Source organism: Stylophora pistillata, chromosome 4 (genome assembly GCF_964205215.1).
Source record: "Stylophora pistillata chromosome 4, jaStyPist1.2, whole genome shotgun sequence".
Classification (NCBI taxonomy): Eukaryota; Metazoa; Cnidaria; class Anthozoa; order Scleractinia; family Pocilloporidae; genus Stylophora; species Stylophora pistillata.
In genome coordinates, this window is record NC_142522.1 from 25,572,671 (window position 1) to 25,592,768 (window position 20,098).

The following is a 20,098-nucleotide window of genomic DNA, read 5'->3' on the forward strand; positions in this document are numbered from 1 at the left end:
TTGTTGATGGACCAGACCAGTATCTGATTTATAGATATACCGATTGCTGGTTTATTTCACAAATAAATGCCAAGTTTCCGTGCGTTGGTAAAGTAATAGCCATAAATGATTTGAAAATGTGGCTAAAACAAAAAAGGTGGCAAACGAGGCGCAGGCAAGATTGTAACCGATGTTCTAACCACATTTTTACGTCCTCTGTAATCTATTACTCTACAGACCAAAGGCAACATGAAATCTTTTTGTCTCCTGTTTATATATAGTTTTATGATTAAAATGTAACGTAAAAAGTTTTGTTGATGGCGATGACGTGTTTGGTCTTTCACCAATAGATCATGGGTAGGAAGCAAGAAAATCGCGTGTGCAAATCGGTTTATTTATTTCTTACATGAACCTTACGCTGAGGCGTGGCATTTCTCTTTGAAGCACAGGCGATGGTAAATTTGGTCCAATTATGCTTGTGAAACATAAGTCTACTGATCGATAAGAAACCGTTTGGCTTTTACCAACAAGTTAGTATGATGTTGACCTCTTCATATATCTTTACTTTGGCTAACTAATGTAGCTTCATGTGCACCTCTGCGGGACATAAGAAACGGGCGAGTATTTGGCAGAAGTTTTGGCCATGGAAAAACTATTGACTACCGCTGCGATGGAAGTTATACCATTGAAGGGCCAAGCAGATTAACGTGTGATGATGGAAAGTGGAACTCCAATCCTCCAGTGTGCAGAGGTGAGTCAAGAAGAATAATTGTTGTTACTCATTTGACCAATAGGAGCCTCTTAACTGAACACGTTGGTACAGTAGCACAAAGAGAAAAATCATCTTTAGTAGTAATACTTTTGACATATAGCAGCTTCTGAATAGCCATTGCTACGGGAGCACAGAGGTGGCAGATGTCATTGTAGAAAAGCATCGATATTGGAGCAAAAAAAATTTGTTCATTTATGAGATGAAAGGATAAACTAATAATTGTAACACGTGTTAGTTCTTCCTACGGTACATCCAATACATGCACAGACTAAACATATTTACTGCTGGTTAAAACTAACAGCCAAGGTTTTCTCTTTTTTCTTTTTTCTTTTTTTTTTTGTAGCATCATGCAATGATCCAGGATCACCTGCTAACAGCAAAATACAACAACAGGGCTTTGGCCACAACTCTTTGGTATCGTTTTCCTGTAACAAAAATTATCAGCTTGAGGGAGAAAAACAGATTCGATGCAACGATGGCGCTTGGAGTGACAATCTCCCGAAATGCGTTGGTGAGAGAATTTTTGATGTTTTTTCTTTTTTTTAACTTAACCGATCTAACGAAACCATTGTAATATTATGCCATTCATTCAATTTTTTACATAACTTATAATTAATGTTTCTCTTCTCCCTTTTCCTTTCCAACGTGTATTCCGGTTTCTCTCTTGTTACTCTAGCCGTGTGTCCAGATCCCGGTATTCCATCTAAAGGCAAACGCTTTGGCGACAATTTCAAGACCGGTAGTACAGTCACGTTTAAGTGCAGAACAAACTACGATTTAATAGGAAACAACACAATGCGGTGTGAGGACGGAGTTTGGAGCGGTACAGTTCCAATTTGTCAAGGTATAAAATGTTATTTGAGATGGTTTGAGAAGTGACTTATCACACCCATTTATTAGATAAGTGATTGGTTGGGTACTTTGCGTGACAAGCGCGTTTAATACAAAAGGATTTTAACTATTTGTCGGACAATAAAACTCTTTGAAAACCACTGAAATAAAATTGCTCTTGTATTTGTTTTCCTCAGTAAGTGGGGAAGTGTTTTTTTTTATTTTGCACTCCTTAAAAGTAACCTTTTTTAAAGAATAAATATTTCATTGTTGAAGTAGAAGGGATATTTGATAAACATAAAATAAATTTAAGTTGAAAGATTATTCTTAGGTTTATTTGAGTGGTTCCGCCATCAGTGACCACAATACAGGTGGAAGACAATAAATCGGCAATTGGGACTTCGTCAAAGATGACCACAGTCGTTTGATAAAGGTTAATACTTCGGTGCTTAATAAGGCGAACGAAATTCCGAACTTTGACAACCGTCCACTTAAAACGGGGTGACCGTTTGATACAATGCCGCTTAACCCTTTAACTACCAGAAGTGATTTACCAGTAACTTTTCCCTGTAATATCAATAACTTATCAGGTAACCTTGATTGAACACCAAATTCTCGTAAGCATTTTACAAGGGAATGTGTAGCAGCTAGAGGGGAGAATTTATAATCAGATCTTGGGAGTTAGGTTCGAATGTATCATAAGTCAAATTCAACGCACGCTATTCTTTTTCAAATTTGCTAGTTGAATGTAACTTAGATTTGCATGCCAAGTCATATGTTAGAACTGTAAAGAACTATCACATTGCTAACCTAGATACCACACTAAAATCAAACTGCTTTTCTTTTCATTCACTGAATTTTGTTGCTGTTGTTGTTATTTGTCGGAAGTTGCGGAGTGTGGCCCCTTACAAAAGCCAGATCATGGAGATATAATCGAACAAGTGGCGTTTACCTATGGAAATAGAATAGTCTTTGACTGCACAGAGACGGGTTACGAAATGAAAGGATCAAAAGTAAGGACATGTCAAAGTGACGGGACATGGAGTGGCTCTCCTACAACATGTGAAAGTATGTAAGAATTAAATTGATAAGTTTTAAAGAAATCACAATTAGCTAGATCACGATCATTATTTCAATAACAACATTTACTTTGATATAAAATTGTAACCTCACTAATTTGGCTGACTGAAAGACAGACAGAAAGACAGATAAAGACAGACAGAAAGACAGATAAAGACAGACAGAAAGACAGACAAATAGATAGATAGAAAGACAGACAGACAGACAGACAGACAGACAGAGAGACAGACAGACAGACAGACAGGCAAACAGACGGCGAACTGATGGATTGGTCACCAGATTAATTGATTGATTGACTAACCAACTGATATTTGCAGTTGTTCAGTGTGGCGATCCTGGAACACTCCAAAACGGAACCCAGACGGTAACTAAAGGTTACGCGTACGGTGGATCTGTCAATTTTAAATGCAAGAAAGATTACACTCTGGTCGGAACGCGCATCATCTACTGCCAAGCGAACAAACAATGGAGTGCAGCTGTTCCGCATTGCCGAGGTCTGAGTTATTTCATGACATTATTAGACAGACCTACTTTCTTGCCCTTTCCTAAACACCCAACCGGTAAGAGATTACCATAATTTAAACGAATCAAGACGCCTTCTCAGATATTCAAGGGAGCATTCTGGTGTCATACCACTTTAAATACAGTCAAGGCTGTAGTAAACGGTCAGCCACGGGGAAAAGCAGCTCTATAATAATTTGATAATTTCATTCTTATATTGCGCGCTTTCCATGAAATGATCAAGCACGCATTACATCTCAATGATAATTATTAAAAATATACTACGATAAAATTGAAGCATACAACATATGTTAAGATACTATTAACTATCATGATAAAATTTCAATAAAAATTTATTTAGGTTGACCCCTTAATAAAGGTTCCACAGAAGAGATTTATCATAAAAAAATAATGAAAAATTATCACATAATTGACTACTTAGTGTAAACAAACTCGCTCAAAAATACTATTAACATTGATTTTGGGAGATGGATTTAATAGAAATATTATTCTCAGTTTCACTTGATTGTTTCCGCTTTGAGTGACCGTTCAATACAGGTAGAGGTCGACGCAAACAGGACGTTGAGACTCAGTAAAACGGTGACCACGACAACTTTTTAGAAGAGACCGCTTAATAGAGGCGAAATCTACCGTGATTCGGAACTTTGACAACCGACCGATAAATACCGGGTGACCGCTTAATACGGTGCTGCTTAATAACGGTTCGACTGTAGTTAACAGAAACGTGAAATACGTGTCCTTAACGCGCCACTCTTTGGATTAAATAGAACCATAGCCTGGAAACCTTGATCACGTGCAGCCGATTAACGGCTTTCTTTCATATTCAACAATCCAGTTCTCTGAATGATTTTATATTTTCCCAAACAGCTTCCTGCCGAGATCCAGGTTATCCTTTACATGGTAATAAGATTGGCGACAACTTTGTTCACGGCCAAAGAGTATCATATTCTTGTAATGGAAACTTCGTCTTGGAGGGTGCGCGGACGAGCACATGTTCGGATGGCCGATGGAGTGACAAGATGCCAAGTTGCCGAGGCAAGTTTTGACTTCCTATCTTAACAAGTCCGATAAATTTTTTTTTTTGTCAACATATCAATATCAAAACATGTTAGTAATCATACGGGTTTCACATCAAACTAGAGAAATCCCTTTTTGATTCCGGGGGCACCAAACAGGAGAGGAATCACTTTAATCTACCGAATGACAGTTCATCGACCGAATGACACTTTATCGACCGAATAACCTTTATCGACCAAACCGATCTAAAAACCTTAAAAAAAAAAAGCTGGAAGCAATGAACCTTGAAGCAAAATCAGTATACAACTGCTCTCAGGCAATGACTGTAGGGATTCTGTGGCAACTTCCGGTACTAGGAATACGACTTGAACTGATAATCTGAAATTACTTTGCATGATATTATTAAAGCAAAAGAATTGTTTGGTGGTATTGATTCATCAAACAATAGATTGTAGAAAAGGAAACCGTCTTCAGTATACTTAAAAAACCTTTTCTTAGTATTACCCACCCTTCTCTGATGCTGCATGGCATTTGCTAAAGTTACAGTAAAGTATAACAATGATGATAAAAAAAGATAATTTTCGGTTTTAAATCAAAATTGCTTTGACTTCATAGCACCGTGTGCCAGACCTGCCACACCCACAAACGGGAGAGTGATGGGTGATTTCAGGCATGGAAAGTCTCTAAGGTTCTTTTGTCGTTATGGCTATACGAGAGTTGGCTCCTCTCCCATCAATTGGATTGATGGAAAATGGGACAAACCTTTTCCAGTCTGCAAAGGTTAGGAAAGCTTGATTTTTGTCTTTCCAAAAGCTAAATTGCATACTTGAGTGAAAAACTGTTATAGCGGCTAATATATCTTCTTTTGTTTGCTAAAACTAAATTGCACTTTTAAGGTAATGACTACAATTCTTTTACAATCAACAAGGCATTTGTGAAACTCTGAGAAATCCCTCCAAGGGAAAAGTGCACGGGAAGAATCCTTCCGGCCGTTTCCTTGACGGAGATGTAGCAACGTTCTTTTGCGACAATGGTTATGACTTGTTTGGTAAAAAGAGAATTCGTTGCGTTGGCAAGAAATGGGACTCCACCGTACCTCAATGTAAAGGTGAGTGTATTTCGTACACATGCTGATGGATACGCGTCAATAGCTTTTCAGAGCGACTTCTGAAAATGGTTCGCATGATGTTCATTTCAAGTTTAATAGCTTTATTTAAGGTAAAGAACAGGTCTATGCACCCATAGAACTGATTTAGAATGTAGAAAAATTCTGTTTCTTTCAAATAAAAATTGTACTTAGATGAAAAAAACTCTATTCTCACTTCATCCACGAAAAAGACATACAGGAGCCACAAAGTTTCTTTCTTTTTAACTTTTAAAAGGAAACCTATGAGAACTATCAGGTCATAGTTTCTAAAAAGATAGATCTTCCAGACATAAAATCGCATTTATTCCCACATACTGGTTTTAGGTAATACCTAAAGACGCAGATTCATATTGGTTGACTCCTTATTTGCAGCTCGTTGCAGAGTTTCAAGAAGACCCGTTAACGGTTATGTCAAAATAGGCCCAAAAAACATAGGGGAAATGATTAAGCATGGCAAAAATATCACCTACGGTTGCTTGGACTCTTACACCATTGAGGGAAGTAGTGCTCAAATATGTGACAATGGTCGATTGACAAATGCTGTTCCTAAATGCAAAGGTCTGTATCGATTTATTTTTGAAAACGTACTTAGCAAGCACTTACGGGACTTTGTTGGGTACAAAACACTTAAAAACATTTGGTGCAAGAGAACGCTTTCGAAATGTTTATAATAATCTACTAAAATCTTAGTGAAACTTGAAAATTGGCAGAACTTATGAACATAGTTGATAAACTATGGCAATCGTTCACTGTTTTTCCCTTCCTGCCAACCCACTGCAGCATTGAAGAACACAGTCATCGACACATGAAGACCCAAATAATAAGGATCCGATTTTGTTGATGTACCAGAACAGTATCTGATTTATAGATATACCGAATACTGATTTATTTCACAAATAAATGCCAAGTTTCCGTGCGTTGGTAAAGTAATAGCCAGAAATGATTTGAAAATGTGGCTAAAACAAAAAAGTGGCAAACGAGGCGCAGGCAAGATTGTAACTGATGTTCTAACCACATTTTTACGTCCTCTGTAATCTATTACTCTGCAGACCAAAGGCAACATGAAATCTTTTTGTCTCCTGTTTATATATAGTTTTATGATTAAAATGTAACGTAAAAAGTTTTGTTGATGGCAATGACGTGTTTGCGTCTTTCACCAATAGATCATGAGTAGGAAGCAATAAAATCGCGTGTGTAAATCGGTTTATTTATTTCTTACATGAACCTTACCTTCTAGATTATTCTCAATGTGGTGCAAGCCCAATACGGCTTCGAGCACGAACACGACGAATGGTTGGTGGTAAAAACTCAAAAAAAGGGTGGTGGCCCTGGATGATTGGACTACGCAGACTGAACAGCAAAAGTAATTTTACAAACGAAATTTTATCTTTTTAAATCTTTTTTTAACTTACAATTGAAACCGACTGTATAAAAGCCTTCATCGACTTTGTGAAGACTAAAATTAGATTATAATCAATTTCGCCCCGGTTACAGTAAAAGAAAGATTTTCTCAATTTTTCTTGTGGCAAATAGAGAACGATTCACCGTGTATTTATCCCTCTTGCATTCTCTTCACACCCTCTTTCCAAATATACAGCTAATATATACCCACCAAAAACTCCCTATTTCACTGACGAACTCTGAGTTTATAGCCAGGATTTTTTTTCATACTATTTCGTGTCTCATTAGAACATGTTTTCTGATATACACTTACTCTTTGCACTCACACTAAATTTTCAAGCTTTTGAAAAAAATACTTTTACAATGAGAACTTTATTAAGATATTTACCATTGAGACTGAAACATTTTTTTTTTTTTATTTCTGTTCACCTTCCGTTTCTTAGTGGAAAATGTACTTATCTGTGGAGGTGCTCTGATTTCTCGTCGCTGGGTTCTGACAGCTGCACATTGTTTTTACCACCAAAATTTTCTGGGGGCTCGTGTTCTCGACGATTTATCCAATAAGTAAGCACTAAGTCCCTTAACTTTTTTACGTTTTGAAGTTTTAAATAACCATTTTATATCTATAGATATCATTTTTTATTACATTATTTAAAATTTCTTATCTAAAGAGAGAGAAAATTGTGCGAAAAGAAAGGTTTTCGAATTTCTGATCGTTCACAAGGAATAACTCTCGAAAAACTTTCAAAACCAGCCGTTCCTTAATTAGTGAAGCAAACCTGGCTCTTTGACACGCAGGTACCACGTGACAGTGGGTGACCACCACTTGCAGAGAGTTGAAAAGTCTCAGATGGAAGTGGAGGTGGAGAAGATATTTGTTCATCGAGATTACATTGATACCAAGCTCACAAATAACATCGCTCTTGTGAAACTTCACCAAAAAGTGGAACTTGGTCGCTTTGTACAGACATTGTGTATTCCGGAAAAGGATGATGGTGATTCGGCAATCCCTAGAAAATTCGGCATAGCAACAGGTTGGGGTGTAACACAGGCCTTGAAACTTGGAGAAAATCCCAAAGAAGAAAAACGCTACTCAGCCCGTCTTCAATACTCAGCCTTCACAATTCAAAGCGACCAACTCTGCGCTAACAAGTCAGTGCCGTACTTTTTTAACTCTACGGTGACGTTCTGTGCTGGGGATGGAAAGGGAGGAAATGATACTTGCCATGGCGACAGTGGAGGAGCTTTCGTCCGTGAGGTAAAAAGAGGAGACAACTTCCGTTGGGTGGCTTCTGGGCTGGTCAGCTGGGGAGTGGGCTGCGCACAAAAGGATCAGTACGGATACTATACCAGGGTGTATCCATTTATTGATTGGATAAAGAAAACTATGAGAGATAACTCTTAGGAAGATAATTTGGCTTTGTTACAACTAGCGCTGCATACTTGAGATGAATGTTAAAAGCTTTTTATTTCTTTTCTTTGCAAAAGTATCTTAACAGAGCCTTATTTTAAGTCAAACGAGGAGAATGTTAACTACTTCTAAATTCATGAATTATGTTAACAGAATTCATGCATTAAAGATGTCTGAATAAGCCTTAGACGAAATAATCAAGTGTGGGATAGACTAGACTCGCTTACTGGCCTACTAGCGCAATATGTAATTTTTTTGGGAAATGAATACCTTGATGTTAAGGAAGAGAGCTCTTTAAAGATTGTGCATGGTGTTTGGTCGCCCAATAAAAGCAGCATGCAGAGACTTTTTAGCTTTTTTCCGCGTTGCTGGTTTTTTTTTTTTTTTTAAAATACTGTACATCTCACGATCCTGGTAAAAACCGAGACAATACTTCATCCTCCCTTACAATATAGTTTCTATGAGTCTGTGACGATAGCACGCCATAAAGGTGGGCGCTCTCTAACACACACAAAACACCAAGCACAAACAAGCCAGAGAAGACACGCCACAACACTACTAAACGTACGCCTACAAATATTTATTATCCTAAGTAAAACAATAAAGCGACCAACAATAACGATAATACAATGAGCTGAATTATTTATCCTAATTACAGGAACACGATAATTTAAACTACAATACACTAAAACTATTTACAAGAGTATTACTATTAAGATATAAAAAAAAAAGGTAGGTTTTTTTTTAGTTCAGTTCAGTTCAGTTCACCCTCGCGTCCCTGTGCTTGCCCTGTCCTTAACCCAGCGACTTTCCACCAACAAACGACTGATAAACCAAACAAACGACTGACAAACCAAACTCACTTTTAACCCAGCCAAACGTAGAAGTTTTCAACTTCACGTAATTCGGTCTTCGCCTAGATTTTTCCTTGACTCATATGTCTTCACTGGCTTACTATCTGACCAGAAGATAATCTTTTCCATTTCCTGCTTCTGCGCTTTCTTCGACCAGCTTCTCGGCACACATACGCCCCCCGGCAAATGAATTCTTCGTTGTGTAAACGAACGATTTTACTGAATGACTCTTCAGTGATTAGAACGTGCTCTGATCCGAACGAGTCTCCGTAGCTTTCAAGCCTTCACCGCCGGTGACCTTCTCTCGAAACAAGGAGAAAAAAAAAACCTCACACCGCAACCACCCGAATCCTTATATACATGGCACAGTGAAGGCAAGGTGCCAGAAAAGAATGAAGAAAACCATTTCATATATAAAATAAAGTTTAATTACACAACAGGTTACACAAGTGAAGAATACAAGTTACGTAACAGATACAAATATCACGCACTACATTGATCCTAGGAGAATAATATAATTATTTACATATCCCTAAATAAATTCTTTTGGACGCTTTCATGACAGAGTCTTCATCAAACTTAGTCTAACTGACTCATAGTAATTTGGTTATATCAACTCAGCTGAAATTATAAATTGGCCACCGTAACGAGTTAAACTGAAGCTGATGTTTCAAGTCCCTTCGCTCTGACGCCGAAAGGGCTAACGCTCGAAACGCCAGCTTTTCATGATCAACTCGTTACGGTGGCCAATTACAATTTAAACTTAGTTGATATAACCAAATGACCTTGTTACCCCCACCGACGCAGCACCACAGTTTCTTTAGAAACTTTCACCCTTTACTCAAGAGTCATAACATAACTGAGTCTTCATCAAAACACAGACAGAGCAAAGTGACGGTAACTGACCTTCTGTAAACAATGGCGAAAATTTAACATCAAATGTGCGTCACAATATGTCTATGAGAAAAATATTAATTGTAACAAACTGTTTACCCATCGAATAGAAGATGCAGACCTGGGTTGAGAGTTTTACGCAGGATCCAGACACTGCCTTCAAAAGATGATCACCTTGCTACATTCTAAAATAAAGGACATTGTATTTGTTACCACCTGCCATACCTACGTACTTATAGTGCATCGCCGAGTAAATAGAATTGGAATTATTAAAGAGAGGGGAAAGCTCAAAATGAATTCACAGAAAAAGACTTTTGACAAAGTTGCACTGACAGAGTAACTTTGGACTATTTACACCCCCTCCCATCTCTAGATCTTGACATGCAACACTTGGCACCTCCCCCGTCGACTCTTATGATCGTTGCATGACGCGAGGAACGAGTCAGCAAAACGGAAATGTCCCTGACTGCCGACCTATGTACATTAGAGCGTTAGATGATGATTCAAACTCGGTAACCACCTAACCCCTGCTACTTTGCAGGATTCATTCTCGTCCCAAATCAGTCAGAGAGCATTTTCTCACTCCCTCCAGTTTTCAAGCTGGTGATCTATGTCAGCACATAAATTTTAGCGTGTATTTAAGTTGTCATATAAAAGTTTCTTATTGACATTGAGGTAGATGTAAATAGCGGTTTAAAACTACCCTTGTAGAGTTGAAAGACTTTTGCTTCAATCACATCGGCAATATTCAGACTTGTCATGTGAAGTTGCAGCCGCCAGTTCAATTTATTCTGATCAACTATCTAGTATAGTAAAACGTGATGAAAACCGTACACTTAGCCTTTCTTCCTTGTGGCGTTAAAACATTTGCGGATGTTGTTATCTTGACCTTTCGACATTTAGGTTCAGTTTCAAGGGAAGTATAAATCAAATTACACAAATTTAAAGAGCGCGCACGACAAGGGTGAATAAGAACATCGTTGAGATCCGAAAAAGTTTTGTATTTCTTGACAGACTCTTACTTCACCAGGCACCAACTGAAAAACTATTGCTTGGCTGTAATAATGCTAAAGAAATACCAGTCCCTTGCATGCTTCTTATATATTTCGGTGGTGTACGTGTCTTTGGGATATGCTGGTAAGTAGTAAGTTTAATTCCAAAGCTATTACTGCTACGAGCTGGGAAATCGTTAGGTTTCAGTCTCACTGACCAATGGAAAATCCTGCTTAGCATGAATAATTATAGAGAAATTCATGTGGTGGGTTACCAGTCTGTGATTTAGTGAATATTCCTACTCATAGCAGTCACAAAGGAACATCAGATGTATGTATCTAATGTGTTTCATTTTGCGTTTCTAACTGGTCCATGTTTCGGAAGACTTTTAGACATATTTGTGACTCTTCATGTACTCAAACATGAAAGCACAAGCACTAGACACATTATTAATTTATATTGGGGAAGGAAATTAAGCGTCACGCACGTTCGATAACGTAACTTGCGTTGACCTTTACCAAATGAAAGAGACCTTTGGTAAAACATTACATTTAAAGACCATAATCTCAAGGCAATCTGCCGTTTACGACATGATCTTAATCGTCTTTCAGACTGCGGCGATCAAGGCATTCCTTTACCTCCAACTTCACCACAGTGCTTAACTGCTGGACCGGTATCGTATTTTTATCTCAGCTTCCCCATTGAATATGAGATTACAGCGACGAAGATCTACATTTCTGAAAGCAAAGTTCAATGGATTGAATTGCAGGCGCTACTGTCAAATACGTATGTGAATCGTGATCATTTCAAGGTAACAGCTTGTTCAGTTGTACTTCTTTCCTTATACGCTCTTCGATTTTTTTTTTCCGGCCTAACTAAAAATCGAGATATCTATGTGAAATGATTGATGTTAACTTTGCTCATGGAGTATTCGACTTTTTTTTCTTTTCAGCCACGACACGGTCCTGGGTCACAAGAGTTAGTACTTTCCAAACCAGTCATAACTAGGTCTTTACGAATTGTGCTGGGGAGACCCCACCAGACCCGCCCCACCCGAATTTGTTTTCTTGGGGTAGTGTATGGATGCGAGGCAACCCCTCAAGGTGAGAGTGTAGAAAGTTGTGGATAGTCAATTTGAATTAAGTTATTCGATTAAAAAAGCTTTAATAACTATGACGGAAGAAGAACGCTTTTGAGTTCAGATAACTTCTTCTCCACAAGCAATTTGTGAAAAGCTTCTTTTACAATGAAATGTTAATATTTATGAAATAGTCACCATAGGAGATGAAGCACATTATTATCTATTGTTAAACTTTTTTTTTGGTTGTATCTTATCATCATATTAGACCATGTAGGTCATACATAATTCTAATCCTACAGTGTTTTCTCTAACACCTTTCCCGCCTTTTCCCCCAAAAGCACAGTGCTAAGCTTACATTATTGTATGATGAATGATATAATGCCTTTATTCAAGAAACTGCTCGTAAGATTTCATATCCGCTATTTGTATGCAATTAATATTTATATTATTGTCTCGCCTTATGTTTTATGTCCTTACCGTTTTAGGTTGTATTATGCCTGGCTCTCCAGTCCTCTTCAAAGATGGAGGGAAATACTTGAAAGGGCGATTTTCGTTGACCACGAGGCGTTCCGGATGGGAGATTGTTTATGGAGAGAAATTCATCTATAATAACAAAAATATCATTCTTGATGAGAAACCACCAAGCTTGCTCTTTGAGGGAACTGCAGTCGTTGGGAAAGATTCGGAAGGGAACTTAAGAGAGGGAAAAGCAAAACAAATGTGCTTGTATCCAAATCAATGCACGGTCGAGACCAACGGTGTAGAATGGCAAAGTAAGTTCGATGATGTCAGGCTTTTGACGGGAAAACTGTGTAAATAATCTGCGTCTACGATCGTTTTTGATATTTAACTCCCTTTTGTCAGTCTTGTTTTTTCAGTTTGTGTTCTTCGCCAGATTAAAACCGGTTTTTCAGCGCTGAAATGTTTTGTACATTTTATGTACTTCTCTCTTCTCAGTACAGCATTCTTTGTTCTAAAAGCTAGATTACTTTTCATTTCAAAGCTATTTGTATATGATGAAAATAATTGAGAGGGATGTTTGAGTGCTTTTAAAACTTGCCAAAAGAAAAACTATCTACAAAGATGGAAGGCCTTCGTTCTCATAAATTGATCGATCCTCCACTTCACGATCTAGCCGGAAGTCAAACTTGCCAGGAAGAGATAAATTTATCATAAAAAACCTTCATATAGAATTGATTCTCGTTCATATTCATTTTAGTTCTGTATATCTAGATATGGTTAAATGCTTAATAAACCTGAAGGAGAAAATGGCATGTTAAGGAATTTTATTTCTAGCAAAAGAAAGGGATTATCGGCAATTAAATAATGCTTGAACTTGGATGTAAAAGGCACCAATTTGCAATTTTGCGATCGAGCTTTTTGGACCTTGACCGCTTAAACTGAGATTTAAGCAACCATGAATGATGGAATCATTCTGTGTGTGGCTACGTTTGAGAATTAAATAACGTTAACCCACACAACTGAGCTAAAAATAAAATTGTACTTAGATCTCTAAGTAGAGCGGAAATTACCGTTTGATAGGTTTTGACCTCTACTTCGCCTGGTTTAATAAGCTTATTCCATAAGAAAATGGTTCATTCAGCTTTTGTTAATAAGTCAAAGTTTTCATGAATTTTTTTACTTTTATCATTTGCTAACGCGTTAACGCGTTGAAAGTCATATCCAGCTTTGCGCGTCTGTGGAGCAAGAGCATTAATTAAGGGAAGTCGTAATCATAATTGAGTATGATTTGGCATGTTTTCAGACAAACGCACTGAAGGGATCGGCCTCTGACTATTAATGTTCCGCTTCAGGAGAAGTAACTTTTACAATAGAGATAAAGCTCACGTTCAAGTTCCTTATTTTCTGCGTATCGTTATAAGTGTAGACGTCTTATTTTGCTACACAAGCGCCGTATGAAATGGATCAAGTTGTTTACAAGGAAGTCAAAGGAAATGAACTTGTATGCTACTTGTGTCGTTTACTATTTAGTGGTTGACTCTATTTCGGATTTATTGGTAAATAGCGGCTCCTGTTGTATGAATAGGATTTTAACAAATTTCAAATAATTCTGAAAAACACCCACGTAAAGGTAGAATACATTGTATAGGTGACAGCATGACTGGCAAGCCGGTAATATTGCAAAATACCACCTACAGGTCATACCATTATTTATTTTATAATAGAAACCGAGAAACCTTCGGTAACGCACAAGAGACCTTCATTTCCTCGGGTTGAAGAAACAAACACAGGCGTCTGCATTCGTACAACCTGTTCTCTCCTTTTTCCTTCACTGTGTTGTCATGGTAACCTTACTATACCATCCATCCATGTTATACGACTGTTACACTAAAATAGTGATACTTTCAACCGATCAAATCTCTTCTGCGGCAACCAAATTATACTCGATACTCTGAACGTATTGCAAATTAAATATCTTTTCACAAGAAAAGGCGGAAATATGAAATCTTATATGATATTTTCGCCAACAGATTGACACAATTTAGATTTTTAGCTCACATCACTGCCTAGTTTGACATTAACGAGATGATCAAAATATAAACATTTAAATAGAAGTTTACGCAAACTTAGAACTCAAACTGCGCTGATTAAGAAATACATTTGTCATACCTGTTCAAATGTGCCATGGTGACTTGTTCTTGTAATGGAACCAAATTCCTTTATTACATGTTGTAGGTAGAGTGTCAGCTATTGCGGTTATTATCTCCTCCTCTCATTCGGAAACTTGGTCATCAATTCTTATTTAGAGTCAAAAGTCATCGTGTCTGACGAGAGTTAACGCGCTTTCCTACAAAGTTTCATCGCACTACCTTAGTCGTCGGTGAAGCATTACACAGTAGGAATAGATAATAATGTACCCAAATGGTATAATGAAGGCCATATTTGTACACCAAGTCAATCCCTTGGAATTTGACCTTCTTTCTTATCTGAATGCTTTCCTTTGTGTAGTAAACTTACTCACTGGCCTATTTAAATCCTACAACATCTCTCATAATATCATATTACTCTTTCCCACCTCCCCCCCTTATTAACCAAACGTTTCCTTGTTTCCGATTTCCATGCGATGAATACATGGGCCCAAAATGTGGAAAAAAAAAAAGGTGATATAAAATACTGTGGGACATGCAGCGTGTATGACGGGAAAAGAAAAGTGTCTCTCAGCCGCTGACTACAACAAACCAAAGCTGGGCCAAATGCTTTGATTCATCACCACTCTTGCGATAAGTTTGGAATGCAAAGTAAACGAATCCCAAACGAGAGTATTACAGCATCATCTTCAAAACGGACAGGTAACTCCTCTGACCTTAATTAGGCGTTTGGACGGCCCAAGAGCCGTTTACTTTGCGCCAAATGACAAATTTTCTTACAAACAATCCAGCTGAAAGAAACAAAAATTATAACAACTCAAAGAGAGCTCTTCTCATTGGGCATGGGTGACAAAATATGGAGTCAGTTCCAGGAAAATGGAACATGGAAAGGATACAATAAGGTTCCCTTATTTACAAATGTTTGGTTTTCTTATTTTTTATTTGGTCGTATTGTATCAAGATAGCTAATTTAACATATCTTCCTTTTTATACGTTCATGTACGAGGGGAATATACGAGAGTCAATTGATATTTTTTTTTCAAAATGAATAAAGGGGGTAATTCTCTAAAGAAACTGTGGTGCTGCGTCGTTGGGGTAACAAAGTAACTTGGTTATATCAACTAAGTTGAAGTTGTAAATTAGTCACCGCTCTGAAGAAGGGCTAAAGCTCTAAACGTCAACTTTTTAACTCTTCACGGTGTCCAATTAACAATTTCAACTTAGTTTAGGTAACCAAATTTTTTTTAAAAGTCAGGTTTACTGTTAGTTCTATATCGGACTTATATATCACAAAAAGAAATAAATGCTTCGAATCTTTCAAGATACTTTGTCGCGGGCGCGAGTGAGATAAAAAGCTGTAATCATGAACTAAAAAAAAACCTTCTGTGTTTATCGTCTGAATATATTAACCCTTTAATTCCCTCCTTTAGCTGCCGTATATGCCTATAAATCAGTTACAAGAAACTGGTGTTAGATCAAGATATTTTCTTCGACCTGATTAGTTTGCGCATTCTCACAACCTGTTTGCTTGATAATATATATAACTAACTGCATATATATTATATATATATGCATTATATATATAATGATATATATATGCATTATATATATATAATGTGTGGTAGTCGGAAGAAAACAACTACATATGCATCCCTACAGACCTGTTTCGTGGTTGCCCACTCATCAGGGGATTTTAATATATATCAAAAGAGAAGTATAATCGTTTGTGTCACGATGTGGTCACTGAAAATGTGGATCGCAATGTTTCGACTGTATACTACTAATCTTATTCAGGTGATATGTCGATTGGGTACGCATCAACTATAAACGGTTGTGCTCGGCTTTGACCGGATGGAATTCCACGGTCGTGATTGATGCATGTCAGGACCAGGTTTCCCCTACGGTCCACCACCACGCGTCTCCTGATCACTTGTTGTATTTCTTGATCATCGGCATCAAGACTTCTGGGATTTCGATATAAAGATATAGTGCCTCACGATACGGTCGCATGACGATAGGCTTCCATTTAATTTTAACCCATTTAATTACGTCCTTTTGCGACGCTGAGTGAAAGAGAAATAAAAGAATTTATGTTATGTTAAGATGTGATAGTTGCAGCATGTTAAGGTCGTGTAATAAAAGGCGGAAGTATTAAAAAAAATGTGATGCTGCGTTAGGAAGGGAGTAAAGCTAAGAGAGATACTCTTTACAGTGGCCAATGTACATTATTAACTCAGTTGATAAAACCAAATTATCTTTCTATTTATATATGCCTAAGGCTTTACACAAACCAAGGTTAATGCAACAAAACGCTGCAACAATACTTGTCAAGCGTCGTTAGAAAACGATTACTACTGACCCCAACGAGGAAATGAGAACTACATGAGAAAGAAAAGATTACTACCAGAATAGCTGACACCCCAAAGATGAAGTGAGGGCTTTAGTTTCATTGCAGGCACACTGTGGCGTCACTATGGTATGTGGCGAGCATCAATAGTTTCTATGTACACCAAAGCTTTCTTCCTTGTGGCGTTAAAGCATTTGCGGATGTTGTTATCTTCACCTTTTGACATTTAAGTTCAGTTTCAAGGGAAGTATAAATCAACTTGAACAGATTTAAAGAGCACGCACAACAAGGATGCACGAGAACATCGTTGGTATCCGTAAAAGCTTTGTATTTCTTGGCAGGCTCCTACTTCACTAGGCACCAACTGAAAAACTCTTGCTTGGCTACAATAATGTTAGAGAGAATCAAGCCCCTTGTATGCTTCTTTTACTTTTCAATGGTGTACATCTCTTGGGGATATCCTGGTATGTAGTGAACTAAGAAAAAAACTATTATTGATACGAATTCGGAAATCGTTACTAATGTCGGTCTCTCTCCTCATGGAAATTCCTGCTCAGCATAAACAATTATAGAGAAGTTCATATGGTGGGTTACCAGTCTGGGATTTAGTGAATATTCCTTTTCATAGCAGTCACAAACGAACATCAGATGTGTATAGCTGATGTGTTTCATTTTGCGTTTCCAACTCGTCCATATTTCGGGAGAGTTTTAGATACATCTGTGACTCTTCCGGTACGCAAAACATAAAAGTAGAGGTACTAGACATATTACTTATTCAGTTTGGGGAAGAAAATTAAGCGTCACGCATGTTAGATTTGAGTCAAGAGATCTTTAATGAACCGTTACATTTAAGGACAATAATTACAAGACATGATGTTTTTTATGTTTAAGACTGCGGCGGTCGAGAAATCCCTCTTCCTCTATTTCCATCACAGCCGTGCTCAACTACTGGACGGGTATGGCATTTTGATTTCAGCTTCCCCACTGAATATGAGATTACTGCGGTGCAGATCTACGTTTCTGACCAAGTTACTGGCGACAGCAAAGTTGAATGGATTCTATTCCAGGCGCTTCTTTCAAACACATATGTGACTCGTGATTGGTTCAAGGTAACAACTTGTTTTTGTTTTCAGTTTTGTTTTTTTTTTCTGACCTTTACTAAAAATCGAGGTAACTAAGAGGATGGATCGAAGGTCGTTTTACTCAATGAATATTTGACCCTTCTTTTTTCAGCCACGACACGGTTTTGGGGAATTATTACATCGTGGCTCCATTATTGAGGTAATAGCTCGTTCACTTGCAGTTCTTACCTAAAGTCCCGCCCATTTTTTTTCTGGCTTAACTAAAAATCGAGGTATGATTGAGGGTCATTTTACATAAGGAGTATTCGATCTTTCTTTTTACAGGCACGAAACGGTTCTGGGAAAAAGTTAGTACTTTCCAAACCAGTTATAACTCGGTCTTTGAGAATTGTGCTGGGAAGACCCCGCCATACCCTTCGCACCCGAATTTGTTTTCTTGGAGTAGTGTTTGGATGCGAGGCAACCCCTCAAGGTGAGAGTGTAGGAAGTAGTGGATAGCCAGTTTGAATTAAGTTATTCTATTAAAAAAGCCTTATTCGAATAAACTTTAACTAAAGAAGAATTGAGCTTTTGAACTGATTCCAGAAAGCTTTTTCCCCATAAGCAATTTGTGAAAAGCTTCTTTTACAATGTTAAAATTTTTCAAATAAACACCATAGGAATCAGATGAAGCGTATTATTATTTGATGTTAAAAAGTATTTTTTTGCTTGTGTCATATCATCATATTAGACCATGTGTTTTTTCTAACACCTTTCCTACCTTTCCTCCCCAAAAGAACAGTGCTCAGCTTACATCACTGTATGATGGATGATAAAAAAGCCTTTATTCAAGAAACTGCTCGTCAGATTTCAAGTTCTATCCACCATTTGCATGCTAAGAATATTTCTACTGTTGTCTCGCCTTATGTTTTATGTCCATACACTTTTAGGTTGTATTATGCCTGGCTCTCCAGTCCTCTTCAAAGAAGAAGGAAAATATTTGAAAGGGCGCTTTTCGTTGACCACGAGACGTTCCGGATGGGAGATTGTTTATGGAAAAAAATTCATCTATAATAACAAAAATATTATTCTTGATGAGGGACCACCAAGCGAGCTGCTTAAGGGAACTGTAGTCGTTGGGAAAGATTCGGAAGGGAACTTACGAGAGGGTAAAGCAAAACAAATGTGCTTGTACCCAGATCAGTGCACGATCGAGACCAATGGTGTAGAATGGCAAAGTAAATTCGATGACGTCAGGCTTTTGACAGGAAAACTGTGTAAATAATCTGCGTTTACTATCGCTTTTGGTATATAACTCTCATCCCGCAGTCTTGTTTTTTTCTGTTTGAATTCTTCACCAGTTTAAAACCAGTTGTTCAGCGCTAAGATGTTTTGTGCACTTTGCGCATTTCTCTCTTCTCAGTACGGCATTCTGTGTTTTAAAAGATAGATTACTTTTCATTTCAGAGTTATTTGTATATGATGTATGGAGGAGGAACGTTTGAGTGCTTAACTTGCCAAAAAACAACTATCTACATAGATGAAGGCCTTCGCTCTCACAATGTGATCGATCCTCCTTCTCACGATCTGCTGAAGTCAAATAAGAGATAATTTTATCATAAGAACGCTTTATATGGAATTATTTTAGCTCATAAAAATCAGGGTATCTGTACATATATTTAAATGCTTAATAAACCTGAAGGTGAAAAGGTGTTGTTAAGGAATTATACTTCAGACGAATTGAGCGGGGGGGGGGGATATCGGTAATTAACAGGAGCGAATTTGGATGTAAAAGGCATTGATTCGCAATTCCGCCATCGAACTCGAAGGCACCTAGCCATCTAGCCATATATGTTTTTGTACCCCTCTATTCTATATAGTTTGAATAGCGTACCACAATTGCTAAAGAAACCAGCAAAAGGAATGTTGAAGAAGATAAATTACCCAAACAAATCTTTTGCTTTGCTAGGATGCATAGATAGGGAAACAATTCCCTTCCCCCGTCTTTTTTAAAAAAATTGATAGTAGTCAAATGCCTTGCGATTTTTTAAAGGGAGAAGACAATTGGCGGAAGAACGTGATACACTTATGGTCTCAGT

General features: G+C 37.7%; 3 protein-coding genes across 5 annotated transcripts in view; all 3 read left to right on the forward strand.

Moving 5' to 3' along the window:
• The window catches only part of LOC111345236 (sushi, von Willebrand factor type A, EGF and pentraxin domain-containing protein 1-like), a 33,784-nt gene extending 25,267 nt beyond the window's left edge, over window positions 1-8,517 (forward strand). For 2 of the 3 annotated variants that reach the window (XM_088756699.1, XM_088756700.1), the window contains 12 exons: window positions 563-730; window positions 1,095-1,262; window positions 1,428-1,595; window positions 2,471-2,650; window positions 2,980-3,156; window positions 4,052-4,219; window positions 4,817-4,981; window positions 5,130-5,309; window positions 5,721-5,906; window positions 6,586-6,711; window positions 7,193-7,313; window positions 7,548-8,517. In XM_088756699.1, the coding sequence (XP_088612825.1) occupies window positions 563-730; window positions 1,095-1,262; window positions 1,428-1,595; window positions 2,471-2,650; window positions 2,980-3,156; window positions 4,052-4,219; window positions 4,817-4,981; window positions 5,130-5,309; window positions 5,721-5,906; window positions 6,586-6,711; window positions 7,193-7,313; window positions 7,548-8,154 (2,414 nt within the window). In that variant the 3' untranslated portion in view covers window positions 8,155-8,517. The remainder of the gene's footprint in view (window positions 1-562; window positions 731-1,094; window positions 1,263-1,427; window positions 1,596-2,470; window positions 2,651-2,979; window positions 3,157-4,051; window positions 4,220-4,816; window positions 4,982-5,129; window positions 5,310-5,720; window positions 5,907-6,585; window positions 6,712-7,192; window positions 7,314-7,547) is intronic. The other variant, XM_088756701.1, reaches the window with a different exon arrangement.
• A 2,323-nt stretch (window positions 8,518-10,840) lies between these two features.
• On the forward strand, window positions 10,841-13,256 carry LOC111345233 (uncharacterized). The gene is made up of 4 exons (XM_022952513.2): window positions 10,841-11,045; window positions 11,513-11,712; window positions 11,854-12,004; window positions 12,468-13,256. The coding sequence occupies exons 1-4, from the start codon at window positions 10,973-10,975 to the stop codon at window positions 12,800-12,802; spliced, it is 759 nt and encodes a 252-aa protein (XP_022808248.2). The 5' UTR covers window positions 10,841-10,972; the 3' UTR covers window positions 12,803-13,256.
• A 3,754-nt stretch (window positions 13,257-17,010) lies between these two features.
• On the forward strand, window positions 17,011-19,708 carry LOC111345235 (uncharacterized). Its single transcript, XM_022952515.2, has 5 exons — window positions 17,011-17,402; window positions 17,830-18,047; window positions 18,172-18,219; window positions 18,345-18,492; window positions 18,950-19,708. Exons 1-5 carry the CDS (start codon window positions 17,330-17,332, stop codon window positions 19,282-19,284), a joined length of 822 nt encoding a protein of 273 aa, XP_022808250.2. The 5' UTR covers window positions 17,011-17,329; the 3' UTR covers window positions 19,285-19,708.
• Window positions 19,709-20,098: the final 390 nt, after the last annotated feature.